A 22,471-nucleotide genomic window follows, 5' to 3' on the forward strand; every position below is an offset into this window, starting at 1 on the left:
TATTAAATCTGAGTCCCGCCACTGCTCAAATTCGCCTTATTGCATCTTTTCGGTACCGATAGATAAACCCAGTAAGAAAGTTAATTAATTAACTGATTAAATAACAATAATAGATCGAATGATAAAAAGTAAATTAATTATTATCACCAGAATTTCTTCATGTTAGATCCTATTTCCAATGAAGAGGATAGAAATGTTCCAGATGTTCTTATAGGTACCATAATAGAATCATCTGTTTTAAAATGTAATATTTATGTGATATTCATACAAACGTAATAACCACATTTTTAATATTATTATTCCTCTCTTAAAATAATGCTTTATGTTCACTGCACATTATTTAAACAAATATCAAATCGACTAAATTTTTATCGATTACATACTTAGCAGAAAATAGACAACTCCAAAAACCACAATAATAAAGTGACAACACTGAACTACATAAATAAATCGTTGCTCACGCACGCAGCACGCTTATTTTGTAGTGTGTTGTGTTTACTTGCTTGACCTGCGTGTAGACCTGTGAAGTGTGAAGTGCTTGTTACAGTGAAGGCGTCTTTGTTTGCGGTGTGATTTGCTCTGATTCAAAATGCCGACAAGTGCGGTATATCAGCCCACGACAGTGACCTACGAACAACAGCCAACTGACCAACGATGGAACTGTCCCATCAGCTACTTCTCACGGCGGGTGACTAGCAGCTTGAACCGGGCAGTATGCGTGCGGATTGGATTATGTTTACTGGGCAGCACGCTTTCCGTCATTGGTAAGGATATTTATTAGTGTCAGTCATTCAAAAAACATGTTGTACACTTTGTCATTTTAGTAAACGTTAGCGTCGGCAGTTCTGCGTACCAGATTGCATAAATTGCGCCAGTTAATCCAATTACTTCCCAAGTCCATAACACCTTTACACAGAGGTAACCAGGAGAATTTTCCTTTGTTCAAAATATGTAAATAAATATAATAATTCCTGAAAAAAAAAAACAATTTAGGAAGAGCCCAACAGCACATAAATATTTTTCAAACATCGTTTATTTTGGTTGCACTGAGTGCAGTAAGAACCTAATAAGAATCTAACTTACTCTATGTAAATTTTTCTGTATATTCCATGTTCTACCTGAATCTTATTTATTTACAAACTGATATAGGAATACTAATACTCTCTCACACTCTAATGTTAATTGCAACATATTTTTAAATTTCATGGGCATCTAAATAACTTCTTTGACAAATTAAAACATATAGATATACAAATCAATGTTATTATTAAGCTATTAAAAATTACACAGTTGATTTTAGGAATGGTAATTATATGAAGTCTTTCTGTTCATTAGGCATAAAATATTAGGCATATTTTAAAAGGTGAACCGTTTACTGTAAATCAGCCTGACTGTTTTAACATTAATTGTTACACCATATTTATTAAATGTATTTTGCCTTCAAATTTCTGATATCAATTAGGTATTTACTATTAACAATAATGAGCTAAGAGTTTGCCGAAGTTATCACATAAAAATTGTAGGTACATAGGTATATGAATAGAATAACAGTTTTAGGATTAGCCTCTAGACCTAGTAATATCAAATCTAATCGAAATGTATGTAGACCTATGTTAATTATTATTATATATAAATAGTGGTATGATAAAGTATAAAACATACCTACTTAGTATGCAATAATGTTTACCCATTAGTGCTATATTGAAGATTATATTTTAGTGTTCATCTCACTTAAAATATTTGTTATACTCCTCAAACTTTCATCCTGTCTTATTAAAAGCAAGCAATATTTAACATTCCTACCTTATATATATATATATGTAGGTACATTAAAATATTAAAAAGATAACAATACTCAATTTCATTTCAAGGGCTTATTTAATTTTCAAGGTAGGCAGTTTATATTTGGTTTAAAACTAATCATTGTAGGTCCATATCTTACCGAATCAAGCAATAATAACATGAAATGCGTAATTTTCGTAATTTCTTTTAAAAACGTCGCTAATATATAGAGTTACCACCCGTCGCGAATTACCCGGGATATTCCTGTATTTTACTCAGCTAATGAACAAATCTCTGTGGACATTAATTTTACATTACTACTCAGCATTTAGCTTTTTCCATTAGCGACATTACTAGCCTCTACAGTTATTTAGAACACAGAAAACTCGAAGCGGTTATCTGCTTCCTATTTTGTTGCACATGAAAAAAACCATTAAAGTCAGTCAAACTTACACATGTTTGTTACCTCTTGCTTACATTCTCTCGCGCCTAATTCCGTTTTGGTTATAAGATAGCGGCATCCAATTTATTTATCCCAGTCTATTTTAGTCGTATATTTGGATTCCAATAGTATTGAGGCGAAAATGAAGACTAGTTAAAAAACATTGAAATCTGCTGTATTTTTTACTTTTTAAAGATCATTTACCTTTCTTGAAATGTCCTTTGTCATAATTAACAAGTTCTTTTGTTCTGTGACCGATATTGTCTGACCGCTACTACTCCGAAACGTAAGTTCATCATTACTTAATATACTTCGAAGAACCAAACTACGGCCTTCCGAAAGCCATTTATTTTTATGAAGTAAATTACGATCATGAAATGAACCACCGAATATCCGAATTACAAATTGGAAAAACGTGATAGGTACTTCCTACATCCTAGTTGGTACCGGGGCGCATGTCACCTTATTATGTCCATGGCCACTATTACTACGGAGCTTTTATTTCCTCTATACTTTTATGAATGACGGACAATTTCCGTATATCATAACAGTACTTCACAAAAGGTACAATAAACACGTCTGGATGCATGTACAATAGTGTTTCCATCATTAGTATTCTTTGTTAACAGTCACCTTGGTGTGACGTGTTACGACTGCATAATTTAAAGCATTTGAAACCACTAACTAATTCTTTCTTTAATTTATTTTGGTGCCCTTTGCTCTGGCTTAGTTAAATAAAGGCATATAAGAGGTAATTTAGAAAAATCTTCTCGTAAATATCTGTTTCTTCTAATAATATAATTACTATGGCTGTAGTTTAATGCTCATAAAGCTAAACTTAATCAAGGTCAAACGTTAACACACCATCATGTTTTATAAATTTACATTATTTTATATCCCCAAAACCCGGACATTCGTAACCCATCCGAAAGTAAAATAAATATTCTAATCGCATCACATCTTCAAAGCCCATTACGTTATTAGTTTAGCGAAGTCTTAAATTGTTTGAGAGAAAGCCTAAACTCATTAGTGAGTCTAAATTCCTTCCTCAGTCATTCTGAAGACTTTGAGTCCATTAATGGTTCTCTCAACTTATCTCAACGCTTTGTTCGATATGCGGGTTTCTACGAATTTTGTAATATTTAAAATGGAGATTTTTTTTTAAAACCTTATGGTTTTCTCTAAATTCTTTACTATGGTATTTGTCAGAGCTTCTCCTGATAAACAGGACTTGTGAGCAAGTCTGGGAGAGCAGACAAGATAAACCAGATTGTCAAGTTACCCAACAAGTGAACTCTTTAAACGCAAGTTAATTGAATTTCCACCAAACAAAAGGTACATTTTTTTGTCACGATAACGTGATGATGTCATTTGAACAACTTACTTTTTTACCATTAGTCGTTTCTAAGTACTTCAATTCTTATCAGTTTATGTAATCGATGAAACGGTTTGGTCTTGACAACTCACTTTAATGTAACAAGTTATATACTTTTACTATTTTTAACATTAACTAGACAGCGACGTTGACTGGACGTTTATGTAGCATTCTGTACGAACCATCCTATAATAGGGACGCGTAGACGAATCACAGAACAAATTGAAACGAGCTTTGCATAAAATCTCTATAGTAATCGTATGGGGGAGGTTAAATAATTCTGGTAGCGTATGCGACTGTGCGTACAGTAGCGTCGATAAGCCGGTGTGTCGATTGCGTATCGTACACAATGAGCGGTGGTCGTCGTAAATGGTATCGGGTGTCCGGTGTGCGGCGCGCGCTGGCGGCGCTTGCGGCCGATGACTCATCCGGTGGCTGCGTGAGTCGTGATCTGATCACGACAACACACAGATATTGAAAATCTAGATAGCTCTTTCTGAAATTCGTTACTGCTTTTAAACGAGAGTTAAGTGTTACTTAAATTATGGACGCTCTGTTCATAAACTTGTATTCTAAACTGGAAAAAATGCACTTTCTTTATAATATTTCTTTCAATGGGACTGATTTATAACCCCTTCACTTCAACATACTGTCCCACCTTCTTGATGAATGTTTGTTCAATAAACAATAGGAAATGAATGTAAACTTTAATAAAACTACATCATTCATCAAGCATTGAAGTTAACTACGAGAGTGAGTAAATAATGCCTTGTAGGTGCTTCTAGTAGAGTCGGTCGGCTACGTTGTTTAATGGAACAGGCATTGCGCGAAGGTCGACAAACTCCACCGAGGCTCGACTGCCATGACGTTTCCGTAATAGGTGCTTTATACACTTCCACTCTGGTCCTTGAGTATGTCGCACATTATGCTCTATAGAAAAGACTGTCTGTTCGTCCTAGGATGAAATCGTGTGTCATTTACTCAGTGTTTCGTAGCGTCACAAAACAGTGACTCATATATGATGTAAAAGGCCAAATTCGTCTAACATTTAAAAAAAAAATGGTATGTTTATGTTTCGGAACTGCACTTCTTTGCAGGCATTGCCAATATATATAAGCTTGTCTAACCCGCCTTTAAGCTTTCTTACTAGCCACGCTATATTTCATATACATAGGTACCTTGAAAGGAAATGGAATAAGGTTGGTATTCTGGACTCGAGTCCTGGATGTTTTACTTAGTACTTTTTAACAAAAAAAGTTATTTATAAACACTACCAAGTGTAAGCATAAAAGTTTTCGTTTACTACCATAATAATATCATATTCAGGGGTTAACTCGACGAACCTCGGGGTATATAGGGTGGGTGGTTTAAGGTCGTCCTTGATACAGTAAAACACGTAAGTTTTAGGTGCATATACCTAGTACCTTTTGAGGAATAAAATTTACGTTTATGCCTTTGGTATGGAACATTAAACACTGTATAAAATATTGCGTTTCGTCACACAAAACGAACATTGTGTTTGGTGCTCCAACATTCATTTCCGTCATTATTATAATTGTGGGGCGTATGAAAGTGTCGATTACGAAACACTGCAACAAAAAAGCTTTTATGGTAAAGCCGAGAAACGAGAAAGGTTCCAGCGAGTGCAACAACACTTGAAACTTGAAGGTTTGGTCGAGGAAAGTTATTACTTTCATCGCCTGTGGCCAATCAACACTTAAGCCACTTAGAACAATATTCCATCATCACGAGGCAGGGAGCAGGAAAATGTGTGGCGAAATGTCTGTGTTTATATCAACAATGAATCAAGTAATCACTAGGAAACGCTTTAAAATGGAGAAATCGCAAAAAAGGCATTGTAATATTGAAACTTGTGCAATCGATTTTATTATCTGACAAGATTCTTATTTACTTTTTTGACTCATGTATGAATAATATTTTGCTAATACTAAGCAACGGAAGACATATTGTTTGGCTTGCTAACTGTACGTAAACCATTTACCTAGTGGTGAAAATTGGATTGTGTCAATCGGTACCGAACAATGCAAATGGAATATGAAATTGTTTCTAACTAGTTATAGATTACGGCGTGGGTGTTTATTGTTCCAGTTCCTTAGCGAGTGAAAGCCGGTTTGTTCTAATGAATCACTAATGTGTTAGCTGCCCACCGCCTTAACCTACTGCTTCCGCTGCAATGGCCCATTTTCGCAACACTCCAGGCACAGTCGAATGTTCTTTCAAACCGGTTTTCTAGTGTTCTTCGATTTGTGCCGGACCATTTTCCATTAAATTGCTACATAGGCTTCAAACGTACAATTTGGCGACATATCATTATAATATATCCTAAAGTTTTAGCAAGTGAACGAACTTTAAATTAAGGTCTTGTTTTACGAGGACCTTCGTTTCCCTTATTTATAATTTTCCCACTCAATGTGCCTCGGCCACCTGTTTAACTTCTGCGTGGGCAGACGACCCACGCTGTTACAAATCTCGTAACCGAGAATAATTTTACATGTAGAACAGAAAACTCGGACAATGACTTACTAAGCTTTACACTAAAATAATTTCTGATAATGTGCGAGTAACTGTGGACGCACACATGTATTGATTTATTATTAGAATCTTACAGCTGAATTGGATCTCCAGTTAATTTCTAAGAGTTTTTTTTGTAAACAAATTGTTTCCTAAATTAATTTTCATGAAGGTACTGTCGTGTTATTTCACATTCAGTCGAAGAGGATCATTAAAACTTGTGTTATAAATATACAAATTGCTGCAGTTCGTTTTAATTCACACTTCGTTGACATTAGTCATTTAACACTTCTTTTAGGAAAGGATAAAACGCGTTTGTCAGTTATCCATGTAGCGTAAATCGGGGATCAGATTGAAATACTTCTGTAGGTGTAATAATTGCATTGTTATATTTATATTGATGCTGACTTTGAGTCACACGTAAGTACTTCCTTTACTACATAATGGATTCATAAAATAATATGTTACTACGTTATCGTTAAAAGTTATTGCTGATTCACGATCATATTTATAGTATCGTTTATTTTACGGAAATGCCAAACGTCCTTTTCACTGTCAAAATCTGCTGAAGTCCTTATGTTCAGGTATAAAGTAACGTTACTGAGTGTCACCGACCTTTAAATGTGCCAAATTTTGTGAACAAGGATTTCTTTGTTCTTTGCAATATAGTGAACTTTAATAAAGTGAATAGGTCGCACATTTTTAAGGCTTCGCTGAGAAACCGAGCACCCTTATGATATTCCCGGGTTTATTACAATCGATGCTCCTGTCTGGAATTCTCAACGCTTTTAACTTCATTGGAAAATACAAATATACTTATATTAAGGTTTTTTTTACGTAGCAGTAAATACAGAATACCTATGAGCACATATTCTCATTTTATTAATATCGCGTCGGGCGGAAGACAATTGTGGATCCGCTTGACCTAATGTCACTAATTACCGCCCATAATTACAGGAAGTGCATTTAATAGAGGAAATGAAACCTAATTATTTTGCCCTATTTGCATTGAACTGCTAATTAGGATGAATGTACTCCTGCTTTTGTCAATGATTTGTTTAAATTTCAATGAACTTTGTTATTTATTGCACATACCTAGAACTTTATGCAGAAAGCCTTGACCTTTCCCACCTAATCATCTTTTTAGTGCAGCAGTTGACTTGATCTTGTGACAGATTATTTTGCCTATAAATGCCTGACCTCGTACTTCTAAATAATTTGTTCAATATTATATTAAATCATTAGTTGTTCTTATCATCAGTTTCTGTTGTAACCCTACACAATACATGGCTCCAATAATACAGAAATGTGATAGAAAATAGAAAAGTTTTTCTCCTCTTTCCGCCTCGGGGGAAATTTCAGAACATCCCTTATAACTAGACGTCTCGTTACGTCGAGAGGCTTCGGTATGTGGGGAGTAATACTTCTTTCTCTGTTGACATGTTTCTTACAAAAAATATGAAAGCAGCCGTTGCTGTGTATCACTATTATATAAATTACGTAATGGCAATTATATTTTTCGGTTATTTAGACAAAAAACTGGTCCATAACGAAACCCGCTTCTTGTCTGCACTATGATTAACACGATACAAGTAAATGGTCCACGTCCGGCGAGTAGTTGTCAAGGTGAATCGGTTCTTTATGCGATGTTTTATAATATTATTATGCTTCTAACATAGCTGAATTATGGTAAAATTGTCCAGTAAATATTTTTAGAATTACCAGTAGGAGTCAACTAAGCCACCTGTTTTTTTATGACAGACTACATTCCTAGTATGGTCATGAAATAAGCTGCTTTTAATTGAAAACTACATATCGCACTTGAAATTACAAAAAATATTATTACGTAACTTAAACGTAGTCGAAAAGACTAACGCCATCAATAAGGAAATTTACATAAAAATATCTAAGAGCATTTGAAGGATTTTTTTTCTCCACTAATCAGTTTTTATTTGAGTTGAGGGAAATGTTTGTATCCAAAGGACGATAACAATATTATTTACAGCATTTACATTTAGTAAATACAATTGAAGCATAATAAATACTTAGCAAGACTTGAGAGTACGTTTCATGATCACGTTGATTGTGGCACGCACGCAAATGAAAATTACCGCTTGTGTACAAACTATACACTAATTTATAACATGACGCTTCTAATATCTTCAAACCATATCATTTAGTTAACACTTCTCTTGAAGAAATATGTTAAACTTATTTCTACAATACACATGTATTCAAATTGTCCGATACTACCAGTTTCTGTGTGAACTATAATGCAAGTCGTTCAACCCCATTTATATTTCATACTTCTATCTGCTCGGGGCTAGTACATAGATATGAAGTAGATAGCATGTCTCATGTTTCTCGTTGCGCAAGTCCCAGGTGCTACTGCAGCCTCGAGATCGCTCGTATTATTCCTATACATTTGTATAAACTCATTGTTCGTCATAGTTAAATAAATAAACGTGAGTATTAAACTGTAAATTGCACGTTGCTGCATTTGATACACCGTAAACACTGTTATTCTTTCTTGGAGTGACAACGAGACGTAGAACGTCTGCCAAGTTTTCCAGCATTGTAGATATTTTCAACGTCTATGCGATCACTAATGCAAAATTTACGGACACACCTAATTTGATAGAATTAAATCCAATGATGTTTAAAAAAAAATCACGTATTGAAATATATTCGCAATCTATTTTAGCAAACCCTATAGTATTTTCTTAGCAAGATCAACGTATCAATTAATTTTTATAGAGCCCTGATGTTATCTTAAACACGATTGCAATTAACATATAGTAAGTAGTAACTAAAGGTATGATTCATGCAGTGTACTTGATATAACAGGTACATTGACCTATCGATTTGATTGAGCCTCACAATGAGAAACTGGTTACTCTGCTCTGGTGGTACATGTGTTGATGAATCACGTCAATTTAGATTACCTTCGTCTGACAAACAAGTTGTATCTACTAACCAAATGTACTGGCTATATAATGGCAGTCGATTGACTTTAGTTTGTAACTTTATGTTATGAGCATAGTTATAATAACATGTCTCCTACTTACACGTATCAGAAGAGGCACTGCACAAGTCATACTCTTGCCATCTACGTTTTTGCGATTCAATCTATGTTGCTGCCCATTCAAAAAATGATACTCATCAGATCTATGCGACGCTTCCAGGCGCAGCACCGAGCTTTTGCGACTAGTTTCTTTACCCCCGATTTTTATCTTGCCTAATTGTATGTCTCATTAATCACAGCTGCATCTGCTTATTGATGCATTTCACATAATTATGTGCTAGACCCTTCCGAAATGATTGAGGGATTTGCAATCTGAGGCAAGTCGAAGTCATTTTGTCGGAAAGCATGTTCTTGTTCATAAATGTGTTTCACTCGCTACTTGTTCATAAATGGGTTTCAGAAAATAATAAGGGCTCCTGTTTCGCAAATGAAGATTATAAGGCTCGAAATACTTTAGCAGTTAAAAATTTGTAGTTTACCAATGTATTCCTAGAATCAAGGCGAAACATCAATAAGAAAAATAATGTGTTTCCATCGAGTTAAGATGCCAACGGCGTAGTTTTATTTGGCTCACATTCTAGTTATGGGTCGTTCTAAGTTATGAGGTAATTTCAATGTCAATGAATTTTTTTATATTTTTAATTAATAATTTATTTAAAATAAATCTGTGAGATTATCAAAGTCAGTATCTTCTGTAAGGTCACTAAAATTCACCGATGAAATGTTTTTAATTTAGTCACAAAAGCGCCTTAAACATGAAAAATTTATCTCCCCTGGTCTGTCCTTTAACCGATCATGTTAATAAATTAGTATTTTTAACTATCATTAAATTATTAAATAAATTAAATTGTGTATTATTTAAAAACTAGACAAACTAAATTAAAGCAATGAAAAAAATAAAAAATGTAACATTTAGATATTCATAAAATGTTTAATATTGAAATTTGTCCCTCGTATATAGCATCTCTTCCCCTGGCGTTTTGTTTTCATTAAAAACTCACGACTTTTAATTTCGCCGCGTAAATTCTGACCTTGAGCACAAAGTTACTAACGTGAAGTTGACAGCAAGCCGTCGGCGCGAATGCGCCCGCCATATGGTTCGCTATTACACAGACGCCACTTGGTGAAAACTGTCGTGGTTCAGTGAGTGTGTTCTTTCCCCTGGTAAGATTTTATTCTTTATTATAAGCATAAATATTTTACTTTCTTCCTAGAATTACTGTAATGTATGCAAAGAATCGTAATCTTCCCGTCTAATAACTTGTTACAAAAATTTAGACTTTTATATCGATATTTTGTCGAAATAGTATCTCCCCTGTCTTCTTTCCCCTGCCACTTAAGGTACCAGGGGAGATACTTACTGCTCAGGGGAGATAACTGCTTCCTGCTTATGATGCAGTTATCCATTATTTAGTATCCGAGTGTATTTACCTAGTCTGGTTTTAGTTTAAACATAAATCTTGTTATTTTAAATGTCGATTGTACGAGTGTTTATTGTCGCTTTCATCCTAAATATCTCATACCAGTTAGTGTTCCTCGAAACTCTTATTGTTTTTGTAATAAGTAAAGGAGCAGTCCTTTTTAACCCGGTTACCTTATAGAAAAACGTCGATGCCAAGTTACCATATTTTGGTTACAGATTATGGCGGCACGAAAAAAAATGAAGCGTAAAGAACGCTTAGAAAAAAAACGTGTAGCGGAAAGACTGAGATACCAAAAAATAAAAAATGACCCTGTGAAATATGAACAGCAAAAGATTAAAGAGCAAAAGAAATATGATAAGAAAAAAGAAGGACTAATTAAAACTGTGAATGAAATGACACCTAGAGAACAAACAAATTGATTTTCGTATAATGTCATGTTTTTGTTGCTTTGTAGGAATGAAAGATTATTTTATAGTGAAGTCTGATGGCTGTTGAAATTAAGTCTGATTAATATTAAATAAAAATGAAGTTGATTCTCAAACTACCACTGTTATTTATTTCATAACACAACATAAATGTCCCTCCCCTGTCCTCAGTATCTCCCCTGGTCAGTTATAAAATGGTAAAAAATTAAGATTTTGTCTGGCTGTTGTCTGGATATGAAGATAATAAGTGTTTTGGTAAGAAAATACTGATACTACATTAATTTTTTATCATTTTTGTCATGCCGCCTCTTCTAACATCATATTACCTCTTAACTGAGAATGACCCTTATAATACTAGATGAACGGTAGTTGAGCAAATATGTGCTCCATCCTTATAATAATGAGTATAATGACTGCAACGTAAAGGATTCGTGTTGAAACAACTGCGGTTTTATTTGTGGTCTGTCTGATTCTCAACTAGTCTGAAATAGTTATGCAAGATACGCGTATTATGGGGTCTATCCCACTAGTCCCGTTGAGTTGTCCCGTGACGGGACAACTGGCACTATTTTGTCCCAGTTGTCCCGTGGCGGGACAAGTGACACTGTTTTGGTACCAGTTGTCCCGTTGCAGAAAAATCACGGGACTAATGGGACGGACGGAAGGGTCAAAACAACTGGTTCCATTAAGTTGATCTGTGACAACAGGTACTTGGTACTTTGGTAAGATAGCAGACGTTATACGTTGTGTTGTAGTACATTTTTACTTAATTTATAGTAGATAAGTTGAAATTACATAAGGTACATGTTGAATTGACTTGAGTGTTTGAGCTGCTCCAGGGGCCTGTTAACAATATATTTTTAGTTTCATTTTTTACATTATGTTTTTACAAGTAAGGAATTTCGGATAAGCATTTTACATTTATGGTATGGAAGGCCATAGATATAGACACTCTAGTCAATTTAATTATAAAGTGAAAAGCCTAAATAGTAAAAAAAAAACTTCTTGTGAATTTAAAGTTTACATAGAGTAGCGTACAAATACAATTCATCATCTGCTAGTACCAAAGTACCAAGTACCTGTTGTCACACAACAATTCAATGGAACCAGTTGTTTTGACCCTTCCGTCCGTCCCATTAGTCCCGTGATTTTTCTGCAACGGGACAACTGGCACCAAAACAGTGTCACTTGTCCCGCCACGGGACAACTGGGACAAAATAGTGCCAGTTGTCCCGTCACGGGACAACTCAACGGGACTAGTGGGATAGACCCGTATTATGTTATTGTGCTTATTACCATGAGGTTTTACTTATAGATAACCTAATTCAAGGGACTTTTTACACTATCACAAACTTTAGTAGGTATTTAGTCGGGGATCTCCGCACTGTAAGGAGGTTATAATGTAACGCTAGTTTTGCTAAATCTAAAAAATCGCTACAAATATGGAAATTATCCTGGTTGTCAGAACCCAGACTGGTATATTGTGACATACTTCCTGTCATTGTAGGCTTAAATTGTTGAACACGTGTATCCTGTAGCGAATACCTGTTCAAATGTTCATTGAACAAAACGTGATCTATTTCTGAATGAATGTCATCTACCATCATGTTTGAATGTAATGCTGAATCATCTAGCTCAGGAGTTTCCAACCTTTTCTTAGTCCGGGACTACATTTTAGCTTACATAATTCTTGTTAGCAGGGACCACTGTGTAAGTAGGTATATTAATCATCATGAAAATTATAAATTTTAAAATTATCGCGGACCATATTTTGACTTCCACGGACCACTGGCTGGGAACCACTGAACTAGTTAGTATAATATTCTAAGTTCGATTGTTTTTGTTGGCAGGTCTGGCACTGTTGATCGCGGGCGGGGTGCAATACTCGAACGCGCCGCCAGCACCGACGCCCGACGGCGCCGACAACGGCGTCGGCACACTCATCGCAGGAGGGGTCATTCTCTTCCTAGGGCTACTATTTGCGGGTAAGTCCTATACAATAGCTATTCTATACTTCCAAAGAATAAATCGTATATCGTCATCGACAGCCTTAAATATCATGTGGCGATTTTAAAATTTAACCAAAGAGTTGTTCATCTATTAAGTCGTTATTTACATTGTTAATCATTACACAATGTATATCGCGATTTCCTTGTAAATGTTAAATTGATTACAATACTAATCATTGTTCAAGGACGTGTTCATACAGTTGTGTATATTTATTGGGCTACATATGTATTTCTGTTCGACAAAATGTTTAAAGGAAAACCAGCTAGAATTCCTACACTGAAAAATAACTAACATAGACGTCCAAAACTGTTAAAGTGAATGTTCTATCTCGTGTTTACACATTCACTTTAGATGGATCTAGTAGTGTATTGCTGTGTATGTTATTGCACATTCTCGTAGACGTCCAATATTTTAGTGAAGCGTATGAGCCTCATAACTTGCGAGGAAGCTCTTGCTCTATATTTGACATTCCATCCGCGCCATGGTTATTATTCAGTCTTATTTTATTTTGTGGAGCACACAAACAAATCGTGTTTTATTTCTACCATAAAATACTTTGTATTTTCCTTCCTTCGTTGAATATTTCGTATCTGTGTCACGTATATAATGCACTAAAACAATACTCAAACGTTATCATTCTCAGAAATTCTTTTATTTTACCTTGATAATACATATCGGTACTTGTTCTGTTTGTTGTTTCTACCTTTCGGCATTTCTCTTTATCGATTGGTAGCTTACTGAGCTGTCCATTTCCTTTTGTGTCCAGTTAGATAATCTGTCGACCCCGCCTCTACTGACCTTTACCTAGGAAAAGATAAGGTGCATTGAGAGATTACTTAGACGATAGTATCGATTGTGAGCTAAGGCTTGTTGTACGTAGAGAAAGGTCCATGTTTCTTGTTCTATTAGAATTTAAGTCGCTAGGGTTTGTAGGCAACATTTCCATTCAATCATTGTGATTAACGGCCTGTCATGGGGTTCCAGTGGACCTTCCCTGAGGACATAGATCAAGGGCAAGGGTACCGTTATAATCATTCTAAAGCCGGACACGGTCAGGTTCTTGCCATACATTTTATTCACGTGGGTACTGAAATGAATTTGATACGTCACTAGGATATTTAAATCATTGTTCTTCTCTTATAAAAGATAAAAATTCGAATATTATGTTCTATTGAAGTGGAAGACGTTCAATTCGAACTCCTTTTACTACTGTAAAGTCTTGGGAACTCCACTTTTTCGTTTGAAAATATGTGACGTTCTTGCTTTGGGAAGTGGGAAGTCATATACCATGGCTAAATGACGCGTAATTGGCCGATAAACTACGTTATTTTAAAGCGCTACGGTACATTAACAAATGTAGCCATCAATCGTTCGAGTTGTCACTTCGAGTTATAATTATGAAGGAAATTGTCAATCTACTAAGAGTTAGCGTTCAATTTATAATAAGCTACTAGAAATGTAGAAATATTTGTGCGTTTATGCCGATCTCCTTTAGTTTCATTGTTAATATGAATATATTAATCATTGTCTGTCTTCTCCGCAATAACTTACATTGTCTTTTTTATTTCATAAATCGTTGTTACGTCATGTCTCGTCACGAAGAAATTGTTCAACATTGTCAATGTTCTTGTTTTAGAACTTCGACTGTAACAAGCATTCGACATTAAAACTTTGTTGTACTTTGTGTGACTGAAATTCTGCGACAGTCTAATTTGTGCCCCGCTCTTCAATAGCTATAAGACGACATTGTATTTGTTTTAAACAGAAAAGCTTGTTGCCGAAACAAAAGTTAGGAACTTGTGGAAATCGATAACATGAGTGTGATTTTTGTAACTGTGAAAGACGTCTTTTCGCTGGTATGAGGGATATTTGTTCTGCATTCTGCAGCCCTTTCCTTTGTTAGCGGTATTTTTCCTTACTCATTCTCACGTGTAACAACATGCTGATTCTCGTTCACGATGTTCACGTGGCAGAATCTTCAAATCCTTTAATAATAAATAAATAGTCCTTTAATATTTTAATGTAACATTTAGATACAATATCCATATAAAGCGATCTAAAAGTGTATGATGACATAAAGCGCTGTAATAAAAATGATTGAATTAATTTTAAACTTGTTACATCCAATCGGTATTTTTGGATGATGTCATGGTAATCTCATGTCAATGATAACTTTTTGAATAGTAAATTAATTCTGTTGATACGTAAAGATCTCTAAAGGGCATTTACATAATAAAGAGATGGGTTTCTATTGCTCTGAACACGTACGTATTGTAGTGCTAATGCTAGGATACATTCCGCTTCATGTGGCTTATATAGGCGTAGCGAATATTCAAGGTAACTCGACCCATCGCACAAAGGAAGTTATCTGAAATCTGTTTGCCTCAACTTATTACATGTTTAAGAAGATGATGCGTTGTAATTGTAATCATGGATGCGTAAATTTTTTTTTGTTTTAGTACTGCTTATCAATATGGAATGGAAGGGAATCTATTAATACAATAGCTTTATTTGTGACAACAATGTTTTGAATTAGTTATTTTGTTGGCGACAGGTGTAGGCGGTTGGGCCTGGTCAAGACTGGGCGGCGGTAAGGAGGCGCCAGCCAGCGGGGCGGCGGCTCTCACAGCCCTCAATCCGTCTACGGACCCCCTGGTGGCCGCGCAGTACGCGCCGGTGCGTGACGCGCCACCCGCGCCTGATGACGAGATGCGCAACCTTATGGACAATAAGGATTGGTAAGGATTTTGATAGTTTTATTCTTGTATTCAACTGTGTTAAAAACGTTGATCAGTAGTACTGCTTAGACCTCTTTCTTAGATAGGAAATGTTTATCTCTTAAGTAATTATTTATTTCACTAAAATGCTGGGTTTTGTCCATCTATCCGGCACAAAAATAAATATCGCAGAATTCGCCAAAGATAACAACCGGCTTGCTAAATAAAAACCGATTTCGAAATAAGAAAGCTAGGTATTTGATTGATTTATGTAACCGTCACTTTTATGTAGACTCGTATGTCTGTTACATACGTCGACGAAGCAAAAGATTTACGTCAGTCAGGTTTCCGAATAAAAACTAGTCTGATCCGTTAGTTTACTAACGGCTGCTTCTCTCGTTAATATGTTAAGCGAACGGAAGAGGCAATTCGTCGCCTTGTACGCTAAAGAATAGCAATGACACAGATCTCTAGACTTATTTATCCGACTGTTCTCAAGACAGTTAGAATTTCTAGGACACAAGTCCCATGGCCAAAGTTCATTTCTACATTTTCTGCAGACAAAGATGTTTAAAGCGATTATAATTATATTGTAAATGGTTAACCCGGTTCTCGTCGTCGATACTTGTTTTGAGCCTGAGGATGACTATCCGTAATGATTTTGACCGGGTACAAAGCCACGCTACACCGCTAAAAAAGTATAAAGGCTAAGTTTTCTTTGGATACTGTACCCAGTTTCTTATGAGAGCTACAAGATCTCTTCGTATAGCGATTTATAATTGTATAACATATATAAATATCTTGAAATATTATGCAGTCGTAGCTGTGGCTTACATTAACCATAGCTTAGCTAATCCATTTCCGACGCCTACTCAACCAAATCTATGAAGTCCATTCAAATGAGGCACGCGAGGCGAGATCATTACAAAACGTAATAAAGAGTGCTACCATATTTATCATAATGAATAATACAGCCACTGAGATAGCAGTTCTGTGCTCAATTTTGAATAAACAAACAATGGTCTCTTGTGTTACTGGTTAAAGGTACTTGGTCCTACGATGAATTGACGCAAAACATTGAGCCATGGTTCCAGACCCTTTATGCAACTACCAACGATCTGATGTAATTTTAACATGCGTGTATTATGTACTGATAACAATAACTTCTATGCTGAGCTGCATCAGCTTGTAGGATTTTTTAGTTTTTTGTATTGGACCACCAACTAAGACATATTATTATATTATATTAATAGGTATAGTAAAATATACCTAAAGCCAGTCCTCATATGTATGTATACCTTTAACATAGCATTCACCAAAACTACGATGACATTTGATGATGTCGCCCTGGCCGATTTCGGCTACGACGGCCAGTTTCATTGAAACCAGCCAACTGTGTAGCACTTTGTTTACCTTGCTCTCAGAGGCACGGAGGTCTAAGACCTCAACTTCCTAGCTCTGAGAATTTTTAGACAGAAAAGTCTTTTTGGCCCTACCCAGGATTCAAACCCTTGCGCGGCAGTCACACACATTATGAAGTAGAATGCCGTAACTTTTTACAAACGATTCCTAATATGCGTGTACCGTAACGGCACTTATTTGTCTCGTTAGTATAGTACACTAATGCAATAATAATGAGTACGTACCTATCATAAATAATGATGGCGCTTTTGTACGAATAACTGAATGTTGCGTAGTATATAAAACGAGTATTGTTGAAAGATATGATTCATATCGCCCGGTCAGTCACATCCTTGGTGAATTAGCATTGCACTAGACGTTATTTACTCTTCTAAATTACTATGCGTAATATTTTTTCCGATAAATTCAAGCATATCTAGTTTCTAACTATTGTGTACCTGGAAAATTTTCAGTATTCTCTTTTTTAAACTGCAGCAATAAATAAAATATTTTAATTTTCTCACAATGTAAACAGCTTTCAGCAGCCAAGATTTCTGGGAAATTCACGAAATTAAGAAACTGTGTAGGTAGTTGTTTAAATGTCTTTGTTCTTAAGGTTTTACTCCTGAATTCTGGGAGAAATTTTAACACAAAGAAATCATTACGAAATTCGGCGAATTTCAAATTGGTTTTTAGAAGGTTGTCTGCTTGTGTCCAAACAGCAAGTATTTACCAAAAGTATACGGAATTATTCCTGCTTACACATAACATAAATATTATGTTTGCTTCAGGCAAATTGAGACAGTTACACAGTTATACCTCCATCGACTAACCACAATAAAAGTATATTGTTAGTTGTTTTAATTAGCGTTGAAGTGTGGGACCTGGCCGCGATAAATATCCACTCTCAGTCAAGTGGAAGATAAACGTTATAATAATCTGGCGGGATAATCAACAGGAAAATTAATTTTGTAATCTGGGGGCACGGAAGTGCCCCCGCAAGTCGAGCAAAAAAAAAGCGGCACGGCCGTAACATCCTTTTCTCGAAGCAATTCGGGCTATTTTTGACACCCCTATAACTTCGTTGTGGACAAAACAAGAAGCCTGGATTTTCAGCAACTAATCAGTCATTGTATAACCACGGTATACTTAAAATTTCAGTCAATTTGAACCAGTAGTTTAAGAATGACAACTTGTTAAAATTTTGAATTTTGTCACTCACTGATTCACTGACTCACTGACTCACTGACTCACCGATCATCAAAAGTCTAAGGTACTTCTAGCAGACTTAGAAGTTTAAAATTTAGAATACAAATAGTAGGTTTAGTGTTTTAATCATGGGAAAAATTTAATATTTTCTAATTTCGGTCCAGTTTTCTAAATACACCAACTGCAACAATAACTTTGTAATCCCATATAAATGTATAAGATTACAAGGTTACATTTGCAGCTAATGAATTATTATTACTGTAGTAAATAAAATAAATAGGTGTAAACAGGTACCTACTATATGAGGCATAACGGGAGGGGATATAGGGTGGGTAAGGGTGTATAGCCCATGAAACTGAACAACATTCCCATAGGAAAATATGTTGAATTATGAAAAAAATAAACGTCTTTCCATACAAATTGGACTTAGGTTCGCTCTACAAAAAGAAGTGAGATGCCATCAAAAACATTCTGTAAAAACTTCAAGTCTCGCCGTAAAAAGTTGAGAGATCAATATAATACCAAGTCGATTAATCTATTTAGTCTCTACTTAAAGGACCTTCTGTCTTAAGTTATTACGTATGTTATTATCATGCCAATTAAAAAAAAATACCTTTAAAACAAATAGATCGACTTGGTCATCGCAAGAAAACACAAATTCGCCATTAACATTTCAGGAGCATTAACTAATCAAATCATGCGATGGCCAGGTCGGTCTATTTGTTTTAGAGGTATTTTTTTTTAAATTGGCGTGATAATAACATACGTAATAACTTAAGACAGAAGGTCCTTTAAGTAGAGACTAAATAGATTAATCGACTTGGTATTATATTGATCTCACAACTTTTTACGGCGAGACTTGAAGTTTTTACAGAATGTTTTTGATGGCATATACTTTAACCCGAACTTAGCCAGCGTGGTAGACTCAGGGCCTAACCCCTTTCCCTCGTTTTGGAGGAGACCTTTGCCCTGCAGTGGGACAGTAATGGGTTAAAAAAATTCTTAACTTTCTCTTATACCATATGGTGCAGTTTAATAGTCAACGTGTTACAGAATAACATGTTATGTTTACTCAAAGCACGGGCACGTCACGTGGCTATTGTTAGCGTGGCTCGTTGTGCGCAGGCGCAAGATGTTAAAGTTCACGCCATTGTCTCTTCTTGTTTACCGCGAGGTTCCTAGCTCTGTGACGCGATCACATTCAATGTTTGTGCTACAAAATATATATGTATTGTAGTCGTGTATGAACATCCAATTTGTAGAAAATTGAGTGTAACCGTTAGCGTTACAATATAAATAAAAGTTAGCCTGGTTTATATTGTAAGTTTCATAGAACATACCCTAGAATGTTATGTGTTCAATGTGTTTATCCTTATGGTTATGCGTTTATCATAGAAATATTTACAACCACCGACTTACGAGGGCTGTAAGCCTTTGTGATATTTCGGTTTATATAGGAACATATTTTTCAAATGACTTTTTATTTTCAGTCTGAGCAGTGCGGAAGAGAGCGACAAAATGTTGGATGGCAGGCCGTCCGTTGCGTAAACACAAGTTCGACAAACGAGATAATTCTCTCACGAGCTTAGGCTAGTCCTAATGTCCCCCTAAATTGTGTTATGAGCGACGTTAAAGATCCACTACCAGGCAGCTAAGCATAAGTAACATAGAACTTATTTTTATGATATTTCATCGCAATATAAGGGCTTGATATAACCGTATTAAACGGTAATAGGTCTTTAACGTTTCTCCGTTTCGTTCGAGTTTCGTGTCCATATCTTAAGATTGCATTTTGGTACAAAGTATAGAAGTACTGTACGAAGAAACACTCGTGCGGGTAACATCTGTTACTCGCGAGTAATGTGTGCTTGTTTGTGTGATATACCTATTTTATTTATGGTGCACTGTACTATCCATACTTCGACATGTTTGATACTTTCGATTCGCTTTGTGTTACTACTATCAAGCAATCATTTTGAACACATATTAAGATGTAAGCACAACGCTAATATAAATGTTTGCTTGTAATGTACATAATTTACAACTAAGATCATGTAGAGGTTAACATTGACCTGAGACAAAGTAATTACCTGTACATTACAAGCGAATGTTTTTTTTTACATACAATGTATGTAAAAACATTTTATTTATGTAAACTTTATTATATTTAAGAGATTCTTAATAAGTATTCTTATTGAAGTGTTCAGATTTAATATAATAATCTCACATTATAATCATGTGCATTTAAATGTATACCTGCATATTCTGTTAAATCCCATAACATCGTATAATGTAAGTGTTTAACACTGTTTTGCAATATTGTATGAAGCTTTGGTAAAATTTGTCCTAATTATTACGACTAATTAGTAAAAGACAAGTGGCCAAATTATCGTCCAGATTGTAATATAGTCATGTGGATCTATGTATTTGTAACATGTTTAAGATATCAAATATCATATTATTCTCAATTATTTAAATTCATCGAGTATTAAGTAATTTATTCCACTACACGGAATCTAAAACACTCAAAATAAGTATTATTTCGTAAAGACATTTAGCCTATTTTAAAGTATTAAACCAATACGACTAGTGAGTGGCAATTTTCGTGTACTGGTCGGTGAATATATTATGTATGAGTTGACCTCCTGACACGTGGATGTATCTTCATTTCACAACTTTAATGATACGACTCGAAAAGATATTTAAATATAGGTACCTACCTAATACTTAGCTAATTGACTAATCAGTACATAAAATTGTTCACAGAATTTATGTGTAACATATTCAAATCCTAAATATCAATTGTAATCAATTTTGTTTTTAGATGTTCTTCCTTATTGTACTTTTCGATTAGTGCTCCACGTTATTTGAATCAATTATCGCGCTAAGCAAAGTTTCATAATCAATTAATTTAAATAAAACAAAATAAAGGTAATATAGTACATAGGAATTGCACGAAAAGAAAATGCGATTTTGGTGTGTTGAAGTGAAACAGATTTATCGACGTAGTTGAGGCATAATTACTTATTTTTTTAATAGCACTTTTGAGTGCAGTGACACGATTGGTCAAGGTATAAAAGACGTATTTGTATGTAATATGTAAGTAGATTTGATCATTCAATTTTTAATTAAGGTTGATAGTGAAGTCTGTCGGCGTAATAACTATGTTAATAAAAGTAGATCAATCAACAAATCCTACCTAGAAGATTCCGTACCAGAAATATGAAATTAGTTGCCAACTTACTCAAGGTATACTTATATTCTGGGTATTATTATTTAGTCCCTATTATTTTATATGACCGTCCTTCTTAGATGTAAGAGAGTGGGCCATGCGTTATTTTTAAGAATGTCTAAAATGTATTGTCGGACGGAACAGAGTGCATAAGCATTTAAGTATCTAATTCTAAAATGATATTAATTTATTTCGAGCTCTCTTTATCTTTAGACTTAGAACATTTAAGTCAATATTCTTGCAATATCTTCATCACAATTTTGTCGCTACAAAAACAGGAATCTGTAAAAACTAGTATTATTATAAGTGTACATGAAGTACTTAGTTTTAAGATTTTAGTTTTCACTATCTATTTTCTATATTTTAATAATTTAGTGTTAATCACTGTAGTAAATTGATAGTGAAAAACACCCTATATATTATTTTGTTCTCAAATCATATTTACATGCGTTTCAGAGATTTCTTGAATATTCATTATTTGATTTCTTAGTTTATTTTTCATCTTCATGAGGTTATTTATTCTGTTTTATTTTGAGCAAATATTTTATTTGATGGAACTTAAAATATGCTGAGTACGTAAGCGTACTTAATTAATGTTCATAGTCACGTACATTATACTTATGAAAATATGAACGATTCGTAATAAAAATGTTTCAAGGATGTGAAATGTGACTAAGTTTCGGTGGTACCGCTTACCGAATCCATTAAATTGTACTTTTAGTACCTACATTTATTTTTTTAATTATGTACTTATCAATGTCAAATGTTTGGATAATACAGATAATTAAGTTATACATCAACATTGTTGTTTTATTTTTTTTAACCCTAATCTTATTATTTGCTAAGGTCGCCCAAGTTTAATTTAGTATTTTAAACTTTAAATGATATCATCGGCAT

At 34.8% G+C, this 22,471-nt stretch overlaps 1 protein-coding gene across 1 annotated transcript; it reads left to right on the forward strand.

Moving 5' to 3' along the window:
- The first annotated feature begins 429 nt into the window (after nucleotides 1–429).
- Nucleotides 430–22,374, forward strand: LOC142974979 (uncharacterized). The gene is made up of 4 exons (XM_076117579.1): nucleotides 430–764; nucleotides 12,856–12,990; nucleotides 15,570–15,753; nucleotides 19,833–22,374. Exons 1-4 carry the CDS (start codon nucleotides 590–592, stop codon nucleotides 19,888–19,890), a joined length of 552 nt encoding a protein of 183 aa, XP_075973694.1. The 5' UTR covers nucleotides 430–589; the 3' UTR covers nucleotides 19,891–22,374.
- The last annotated feature ends 97 nt before the right edge of the window (nucleotides 22,375–22,471 follow it).

Source organism: Anticarsia gemmatalis, chromosome 8 (genome assembly GCF_050436995.1).
Source record: "Anticarsia gemmatalis isolate Benzon Research Colony breed Stoneville strain chromosome 8, ilAntGemm2 primary, whole genome shotgun sequence".
Taxonomy (NCBI): Eukaryota; Metazoa; Arthropoda; class Insecta; order Lepidoptera; family Erebidae; genus Anticarsia; species Anticarsia gemmatalis.